The 10,092-nt window shown below is 44.8% G+C and overlaps 1 protein-coding gene across 1 annotated transcript in view; it reads right to left on the bottom strand.

Annotated features, from left to right (window-relative positions):
• Nucleotides 1–733: 733 nt before the first annotated feature.
• Nucleotides 734–10,092, bottom strand: part of adamts18 (ADAM metallopeptidase with thrombospondin type 1 motif, 18) — a 348,492-nt gene continuing 339,133 nt past the window's right edge. The window contains exons 19-21 of the mRNA XM_063067228.1: nt 5,308–5,532; nt 3,532–3,676; nt 734–1,172 (exon numbers count right to left, since the gene is read on the bottom strand). Of these exons, the coding sequence (XP_062923298.1) occupies nt 1,057–1,172; nt 3,532–3,676; nt 5,308–5,532 (486 nt within the window). The 3' untranslated portion in view covers nt 734–1,056. The remainder of the gene's footprint in view (nt 1,173–3,531; nt 3,677–5,307; nt 5,533–10,092) is intronic.

Genomic DNA, 10,092 nt, shown 5'->3' with positions numbered 1-10,092 from the left:
TTCCCAACATTCCTTGTTCCCGCCAGATTTACAAACTTGTTTTCCACTCCTCGTCGACGGTACTATAGACCATGTGCACGTAGACTGGATTAGTTTCAACTCAGATCAGGATCGTCATGGACTTTGTGAACACTCTGTGCTTTTCAGAACTTCTCTACATTGCTTTATGGAAATATTAGGGAAGATTTTCCATTTTAAGGATATAATAATATTTCTCACATGCAAACACATACATACTGAATATCCAACAGGCAATTTGGTGCATGAAGCTTAGATTGTTCCTACATTAAAATGAAGGCTGGTAGCTCAGCTTGGGACAGGCTGTTTGGCTGGAAATTAGCACCACATTCTTAATGTCGCGCTTGACATTCTTGTGAAGACAGTCATCCCCCATCCATCATTAAGTGCATTAACCTTGTTCTCTCACAAAGCAATCGCAGTCCACAGGCTCGTTTTATATAGAATATTCACACACACACACTCACACTCATGCACACACTCACTCACAAACTCACGCACACCCATATGAAAACAATCACACAAACTGTTAATATTTCTTACAAAAAATGCACATTTTATGTATATATATATATATATATATATATATATATATATATATATATATATATTTATATACCTAGGTAATTGTCTGATTCTCCACACTGATGAATATTCTATTTATCCAGCTGGATAAAATACCATCAACAAGAGCTGGATTTGCTGGCAAATACTTTAGAGTTTCAAAGTCTATATAGCACCAACTGATCATCTCATCTTCGTTATTAGTCCTTCAAGTCCTGCTGGATGCCAATGGCCCATCAATCATTGGAAAGGGTGACATAACAGCCTACTGACCTTTGTCCAAATCAGTCCCTCAACCACCTCAATAAAGGACCACAGGAGGCGTTGACTTAGGCATCCACCCCTTTGTTGGGCGAAGTCAATCCTTCTTGACCGCGGCCAATAAATAATCTTGTTGGGGAGAGCCGTGGGGAAAGGAGGGGGGGTGTTTAAGAGAGGAGGTCGAGGTGAGCACGGCGGCTGTGACGCTGGTCGCTATCGATTGGTTTTGTTGCAGGACTTGCAGCACTGCCTGCCATAGAACTTGTGGCCACAGACACCATGCTGTGGGACCAGGTGACACCAGCTAAAGTAGTCCACACAGCTGAGATCTGCCAAGGAAAAAGAAAATATCGGATGGTGAAAGATAAGACCACAAAATACAGTCAATCACATAATACTGTCGATATTTCTCCTATCCAGCTGCAAAAACTTTTAATCTCAAACATGTCGACCTGTTACCAGTCTTACCTGTTACCATACTTGGTGGCTATCTCAGATTACTAAAACAGACATCTGTACTGGTAATCCAGAGATCTCACAAGTCTTTAGTTTCAAGAAGGAATACTCACTTCGCAATTAACTTACACTTCAGTAACGAGACAGAATAACAGTTTGGCACAAACTAGATGGGCCACAGGGCCTGTTCCTGTGTCGTAGTTCTCTAAGACTCTACAACTTCCTTTGTATCCGTATCAGAACTGGCCACACCTGCCTGTTATTATGTTGTGTCAGCTCTTTTGCAAGTTTAGCTTTCTTGACCGAACCCACAGGCTTTGCATTCACGACACTGTACATAGGAAAGGGTCAGCACAGTAGTGTAGCGGTTAGTGTAAATCTATTGCAGTGCCAGCGACCAGGGTTCAATGACCATGTAGATTTTTTCTGGGTGCTCTGGTTTCCTCGTATGGGTTAGTAAGTTAATTGGTCACGTGGGTGTAATTGGATGTCATGGGCTTATTGGGACGGAAGGGCCTGTTACTGGCTGTATCTCTAAATAAAAGTAAACCAAGAAATTTAATCTGATCTTCATTGGTCACTTGGTCTTGCCCTATCAGAGATATACTCTTGGCTCTACCCGTCTCCCTTGCACCTTGCCTTCTCTGCTACCTTACTCAATCTACAGACCTAGATCTGGGATTACTACAGATGGGTGAAAAGGTTGGCAAGAAGGGGTTGGGCTGAATGGCCCGTTTCAGTACATCTCCATTAATTCTACAGGGATTCCGAAGATTCACTACCTGCTGAGAGAAGAAACCTTACATCTTAATCTCAATCTGTGACTCGTGGTCCTAGACTGCCAAACTCTTTTAACTCTCCATAGAACCATAGAACATTACAGCACAGAAACAGGCCTTTTGGCTTTTCTTGGCTGTGCCGAACCATTTTTCTGCCTAGTCCCACTGACCTGCACCTGGACCATATCCCTCCATGCACCTCTCATCCACGTACCTGTCCAAGTTTTTCTTAAATGTTGAAAGTGAGCCCACATTTACCACTTCATCTGGCAGCTCATTCCACACTCCCACCACTCTCTGTGAGAAGAAGCCCCCTCTAGTGTTCCCTTTAAACTTTTCCCCCCTTCACCCTTAACCCATTTCCTCTGGTTTTTTTCTCCCCGAGCCTCAGTGGAGAAAGCCTGCTTGCATTCACTCTATCTACAGCCATCATAATTTTATATACCTCTATCAAATCTCCCTTCATTCTTCTATGCTCCAGGGAATGAAGTTCTAACCTATTCAACCTTTCTCTGTAACTCAGTTTCTCAAGTCCCGGCAACATCCTTGTAAACCTTCTCTGCACTCTTTCAACCTTATTAATATCCTTCCTGTAATTTGGCAACCAAAACTGTACACAATACTCCAGATTCGGCCTCTCCAATTCAATAGGCTCTCCTATTATTCTTCCAAACTCCAGGAAATACAGTCCCACTCTTTTCAGACTTGCCTCACTCAATGAAATTTATTTATTGAGATATAGCATGGAATAGACCCATCCAGCCCTTCGAGCTGCACTGCCCAACAACCCCCCACTTTAATCCTAGCCTAACCATGCGACAGTTTACAATGAGCAATTAACCTACCAAATGGTACGTCTTTGGACTATGGGAGGAAACAGGAGCACCCAGGGAAACCCATGCGGTTACGGAGAGAACGTACAAGCTCCTTACAGGCAGCGGCAGGTATTGAACACGGATCACACTGGTACTGTAAAGCGTGCTGACCACTACACTACCATGCTGCCCATCTATCATTGATAAGGAGTTCAAATTTACACAGTACACAATAGTCTAACAAACTGCAGGATAACATCCTTCCTTGGTGGTACGTTAGGGTTGCGGTTACTGTAATGTTTTACAGTGTCAGTGATCCAGATTCAATTCCCACTGCTGTTGTCGTTCTCCCTGTGACCCCATGGGTTCCCTCCAGGTGGTCCGGTTTCCTGTGGGTTAGTGAGCATGCTACGTTGGCGTTGGAAGTGTGGCCACACTTACAGGCAGCCCCAGCACATACTGTACTCGGACTGCGCTTGTCATTGATGCAAAATGACACACTTCACTGTATGTTTCGATGTTTTGATGTACATGTGACAAATAAAGCTAATCTTTTCCTCCTGTATTCAAAACACTGTAAGATGGCTCAGTGCTTCCGATAGAGGGTTAGGGCCTCTGCCGCCCAAGAGGAGATTTACCTTTCCTGGGTGATGGACAGAAGACTGTATTACAAGCTCTCGACATGGCTGGTTTCTGGTGGACAAGGCATCCCACCGAGGGCCTCCCCTGCCGCAGGCAATGCATGGTACGGATCTGGACTCCTCCCCCACACGTTACTGTACACTGCATGGAAGGAAAGAAATGCAGATTTGCCTTTAACTACTGTTAACGTACATCTGGCTGTTTGAAATGAGTACATTGCTGGAGGAGAGTTACTGCTGTAGGTGTCTACAACAAAGTGACAATGACTAGACAGTCTGGTTTTGTTTGGAGTGTCAGGACTGATTATGAGGCTGAAGGCCCATCAGATCTGTCAGCACAGACACTGCAGGTTAGCTCTTCCCTAGTCTCTTATATCCATCTGAAAATGCACATGGGAGCTTGGCACATAGCTCCAGCTGAAAGGAAACATCGCTCGGGTGTAATTTTTCCTTGGCAAATGTTAAAAGACAGGTATCAGAGTATCCCGTTGGTGAGATATTGACCAACCAGTGTCATCACTTCACCTCCCACCAACCCACTTGCAGAAACAGTGCTCAGACTCCAGGATAGGCCTTCAGTCTCCAGGACTCAGCCAGCAGCCTTTGACTTCATGGAATTCTGCTCGACCTTTGGGATTTGATCTTCGGTATTGACACCTGGACTAGCCAATCACAGGACCCCAAACTCCGGGCTGACCTGCCCTCATGTCCACTGCTCGCTCAGACATCCCATCCTGTGACCCACCAGCCTGGGAGTAACCCGCCATGCACGGACGTCCTTCATCATGCCTCCACGTTGCTGGCCTTCAAGAGTTAAGTGGAGGCCTAGACGGCAGATATCCTTCGTCACTCCTCCACACTGCTGATCTTCAAGCGCAGAACAGAACAGTGATGCCCATAGCGTTGGCCTTTGAGCGTGGAGTGGAGCTTTGCCCTCTAACTCTTCCATGCCCTTGTCCCTAAATTCTAAAGTGAACCAGAACTTCCCTCTCTGTCCCCAAAGTCACCCTAATGAAAGTAAAAAGACAACTACATCTGAGCCACAATAGCAATAGAGACCGCAGTGTGGCACCATCTTGACTTTTCTGATTCTTTTTTTGTGCATTTTCAGGTCCTTTCCTATCTCAGCACCAGCCCCAACACAATATTTTGATTTTTGACCATCTTTGGTGGTAAACAGCAAGGGGGAGGCTCGTGTTATATTCAGGAGCATTTCCCCTGAAGGATCTTCAACAGGAGGTCCACCAGTGTATGTTGGAGGAGGTTGGACCAGCTGTACATGGAGTGGAATGGAGTTGAGAATAACAATCAAGCTGAGAGTGGCCTTGGTTGTGGCACTGGGAGACAGGTTTGGGAACAGGGGGATAGGAGTGCTGCAGGAAGGGGTGAGGTTGTTTCACTCTGGCACCCGGCCAAGGGTCCAGGTACATGCTTGGGTTGCTGGGATAAAGCCAAGGAATGCCAACCCCAGGGTAACGTTGCCAAGATTCCCCACAATGATCCAATAAACAGCAGTGCCCAGCAAATGGCACCATTATGTATCCCAGATGTAGAAATTGGGTTGGGATCATAAGGATGACCGACAACAGGAATAATCAGACAGGTTTCTCGATTGGCACAACGTGACCTAGCAATGGTCACAAATAAAATTTACTTCAAGTGCAAACAATATTCAATTACATGACGCTGAGGAAAAGAAAGTGCCACAGGATCTAATTGCACACATTACTGCGATTTCTGGACCTGAATCATCATCAGGCCTTGGCCTCCTACCTGTTGCCATGGCGACGCGTACCATGCTGGTGCGGCATTATTAAGGATTTGGTTCATGGAGGGATTGGGGCAGACACCCAGGTTACACGCTCGTTCAAGATCGACTTTTGCCTTGGGCAGGTGCCGACATCTCCTCTGAGGGAAGGGGACATACTTTCCCGACAGACTTTTCTCGCTGCACTTCAGCTCCCGTTTTTGTACGCCAGGACCGCAGGACACCGAGCACTGTGCGAGGCAAAAAAAAAAAGGTGCTGCTTTACACATGAGAAGTAATTGATTAAAGATTAAAAATTTAGCTTCAGTTGTCACATTGAAATAGAGAAACACACAGTGAAATGCATCATTTGCGCCAAAGACCAATACTGTTCGAACACGTGCTGGGGGCAGCTTGCAAGTGGTGCATGCCCACAACTTAATGACCCTAGCCCATACTTTGGGATGTGAGAAGCTACCGGAGCACCAGGAAGTAACCCACACGATAACGGGGAGAATGTACAGACTCCTTATAGATGGTGGCAGGACTGAACCCCAATTGGTAATCATTGGTTCTGTAATAGGATTAGGCTGAAGTAGGTTAATTGGTCATATGGAAGTAATTGGGTGGTGCCGGCCTGTTACTGTGCCGTATCTCCAAGTAAATAACTGCTAGGTACTGTGCTGCAAAGAGCATTCAAAGATGATCACAAATTCACAGCATATAAAATGGCAAAGAGATCCCTATCGCTGCTTATTTACCCTCCTCATCCCGTTGAGAAATAAGCAACTATGAAGAAAATTGTCTACTCCATCAGTGCAAGTGGTTTAAATCAGCACTATCAGTGATACTGCCATATCATGCCAGCATGGAATAAATATTTATTTATTGAGATACAGTACAGAACAGGCCCTTTGAGCCACACTGCCCAGCAATCCCCCTATTTAATTCTAGCCTAATCTCAGGACAAGTTAAAAGGACCAATTAACCTACCAACCAGTATGTCTCTGGACTGTGGGAGGAAACCCACGTGGTCATGGGGAGAACATACAAACTCCTTACAGGCAGCAGTAGGAATTGAACCTGGGTTTCCTGTACTGTAAAGCGTTGTGCTAACCACTACATTACCAAGTCACCCTATAAATTACTTCCACTCCTTCGGCTCTTTCCAACTAATCCTTGCTAATTGAATTTGATTTTAGAGCAAACAGAATATCTAATTTACTTTGAAAATCCACTATAAAGATAACCTTAAACAGTTAACTCCTCTTCTAAAGGGATTGGACAGGCTAGATGCAGGAAGATTGCTCCCGATGTTGGGGAAGTCCAGAACGAGGGGTCACAGTTTGAGGATAAAGGGGAAGCCTTTTACGACCGAGATGAGGAAAAACTTCTTCACACAGAGAGTGGTGAATCTGTGGAATTCTTTGCCACAGGAAACAGTTGAGACCAGTTCACTGGCTATATTTAAGAGGGAGTTAGATATGGCCCTTGTGGCTAAAGGGATCAGGGGGTATGGAGAGAAGGCAGGTACAGGGTTCTGAGTTGGATGATCAGCCATGATCATACTGAATGGCGGTGCAGGCTCGAAGGGCCGAATGGCCTACTCCTGCACCTATTTTCTATGTTTCTATGTTTTCCTCTCAATGTTTGCAGCTAAGCTCTGCCAGCTCCATTATGGGCACCAGCCTCCTCATCATCAAGTTCATCTTCAAAAGGCAATGCCTCAAGAAGCTGGCATCCATCAATAAGGACCTTCACTATCCAGGATATGCCCTCTTCTCGTTGTTACCATCAGGGTGCAGGTACAGGAGACAAGAAATCAATAATTTAGGAATAGCACCTTCCTTTCCGCCATCAAATTTCTGAATAGACCATGAACCCATGAATGTGACCTCTGTTTTTACACATCTTATTATAACTTACTATAATTTTTATGTACTGCACTGTACCACTGCCACAAAACAACACATTTCATGACTTATTTCAGTGATAATAAATCTGATTCTGATTTATACAATTATGCCTCGCAAGCAGAAAGGTGAAGGTTTAGAATGTGTCTGATTCCTGTGGTAAATGCTCAGTAGAAAGGCGGTGGTGCATCTTGATAAAGGCTCTTTGACTTGAAGCTTGATTCTCATTCTACAGACGCTGCCTGACCTGCTGACAGTTTCCAGCATTTCTGTTCCTGTTGCAGATTTCAGCATTTTGATTTTCAATGATTCCTCTCAGCTTCTGAAATATATTCCCCTTGAAATTTGTAAAACTAAATGTCAGAGATGAAGTACTGTGATTGTTGCAGGGAGTCAAGATGTCTTTTTTTATCTTGCACGTCTAATTATCCACTTTGTGTGGCTACTAGAACGTCTGCCTTAGCTTCAAGTTCAAGTTTAATTGTCATTCAACCATACATGAATACTTACAAATAGAGTCAAATGAAACAGCGTTCCTCTGGGTCCAGGGTACAGAACACAGTACCCACGGCACACACAGCACAAGGCACATATAGGACATAAGACCATAAGACATAGGAGCAGAATTAGGCCATTCAGCCCATCAAGTCTGTTTCACCATTCCGTCATAGCTGATCCTGGATCTGTGGAATTTGTTGTCACGAGCAGCTGCGGAGGCCAAATCATTGGGTGTATTTAAGGCAGAGATAGATAGGTTGATTAACCAGGGCATCAAAGGGTATGGGGAGAAGCAGGGGAGTGGGGATGACTGGAAGAGTTGGATCAACCCATGATTGAATGGCACAGCAGACTTGGTGGACCTAATGGCCTACTGCTGCTCCTATACCTTATGGTCTTATGGTCCACTCAACCCCCATACACCTGCCTTCTCATCTTATCCTTTGATGTCCTGACCGATCAGGAAACAATCGACTTCCGCCTTAAATATACGCACGGACTTGGCCTCCACCACAGTCTGTGGCAGAGCATTCCACAGATTCACCATTCTCTGGCTGAAAAAAAATCCTCCTTACCTCCATTCTAAAAGATCGCCCCTCAATTCTGAGGCTGTGCCCGCTAGTTCTGGATATCCCCACTACAGGAAACATCCTCTCTACATCCACCATATCTAGTCCTTTCAACATTCGGTAGGTTTCAATGAGATCCCCAAGCATTCTTCTGAATTCCAGTGAGTACAGGCCCAAAGCTGCCAAATACTCCTCATATGTTAACCCCTATATTCCATATAAGATAGTAAGCACCTATAAGATATTAGCAAAATACAGTCACACAAAAAATATATATAGTCCATGTCCCTGCTCCATGAATATTGCAGCAGTCTGCAGTCGAACACAATAGCAATTGTCTTCTGCCGGCCGAACACTGGAGGGCAGCACCGACTCTGATGCCTCCCTCTTGGACAGCTGCAAACAGGTGACAAGACAGGTTGTGGCCTAGTCCCCATTATGACCAAGGCCACACGGCTCCCCTGCCATCAGCACCTGCTGTTCGCCAATAAACTGATGAATCGGACTTCTAGTATTCCACATGACCAATGACCAATAAGAAAACACAAGAAAAACAACTAAGGTAATTACTTGCTGTCAGACTGCATACCATCTTTGCGCACTGACTCCCAATACCTCTCTAGAGCAGGCAGCAGCACGGTCCACACCAAGTCCAGTTTCTCTGCCAATGAGCAACTCACTGATGGGGTAAACTTGCAGTACTTAAGATCTTGCGATTGTGAAAAGAACATTTAAAAAAAACACCACCACCTTTGGTTGCCCCCGTAGAAGCCACTGCATCTGAACATGCTGTCACCTGACTGGAAGGAGCCTGTGTAGGCCTCCTATAATTTTACAAGCTCAATTATATCTCCCCTTTTGATTGATAGTAGACATCCCAGCCTGGACAGTCTTCCCTCCGAACTCCGTCAATATCCTTGATGGTTGACGCAAATGTGGTGGGCTCAAGTGTTGAAGAACATAGTACAGGTTCTTCCGTCCACAATGTTGAGCTGACTTCTTAACAATCGATATGACCTTCACTCCTACATATTCCTCCACTTTTCTACCCTTCACGTGCCTTTCTTAAATCTCCCTAATGTATCCTGTCTCTACCACCATCCCTGGCAGAGTGTCCATGCACCAAACACCCTCAGTATAAAACATTTAAAATAAGTCTCAGGGTTGACAGAAGTTTCTGTTGTATGACTCTATCCTTTGTGCCCTGTTTCACCACTATAGTGTGAAGCACAAAGGCAGCCATTCAACAGATGGGGGCAATTTGTTGCCTTGGGAGTGCAGCCAGCATAATCTAGCATCCCTCCAGCGCTGGCCATTTCCTCTTCTCCTCCTTCCATTATCGAATAGGTTATGTACAGAGTCAGAGTCACAGAGTACTACAGTATGGAAATAGGCCTTTTGGCCCACCTAGTCCATGCTGACCTATTTTGTATATCCTACAAGATCTGCCCTCAATCTCCTGCGCTCCAGGGAATGAAATCCTAACCTTGTCTAACATTCCACATAACTCAAGTCTTCAAGGCCTGACAACATCCTTGTAAGTTTTCTTTCTTTCAATTTTATTAATATCTTTCCTGTTGGTGGGTGACTAGGACTGTACACGATACTCCAAATTCAGCCTCACCAACATCTTAGACAACTTCTGCAGAACATCCCAACTTCTGTACTCATGCCCCAATTAGCTTTATTTGTCACATGTACATCAAAAAATACAGTGAAATGCTTCAATTGTATCAAATGAAATCAGCGCGGATTGTACTGGGCAGCTCTTGTAAGAGGAGATTTACCAGGATGCTGCCTGGTTTAGAGAGTATGGATTATGATCAGAGAT

Source organism: Mobula hypostoma, chromosome 14, assembly GCF_963921235.1.
Source record: "Mobula hypostoma chromosome 14, sMobHyp1.1, whole genome shotgun sequence".
In the NCBI taxonomy this organism is placed as follows: Eukaryota; Metazoa; Chordata; class Chondrichthyes; order Myliobatiformes; family Myliobatidae; genus Mobula; species Mobula hypostoma.
Note: the sequence above shows the minus strand (reverse complement) of the source record. Positions and strands in the feature narration are given on the sequence as shown.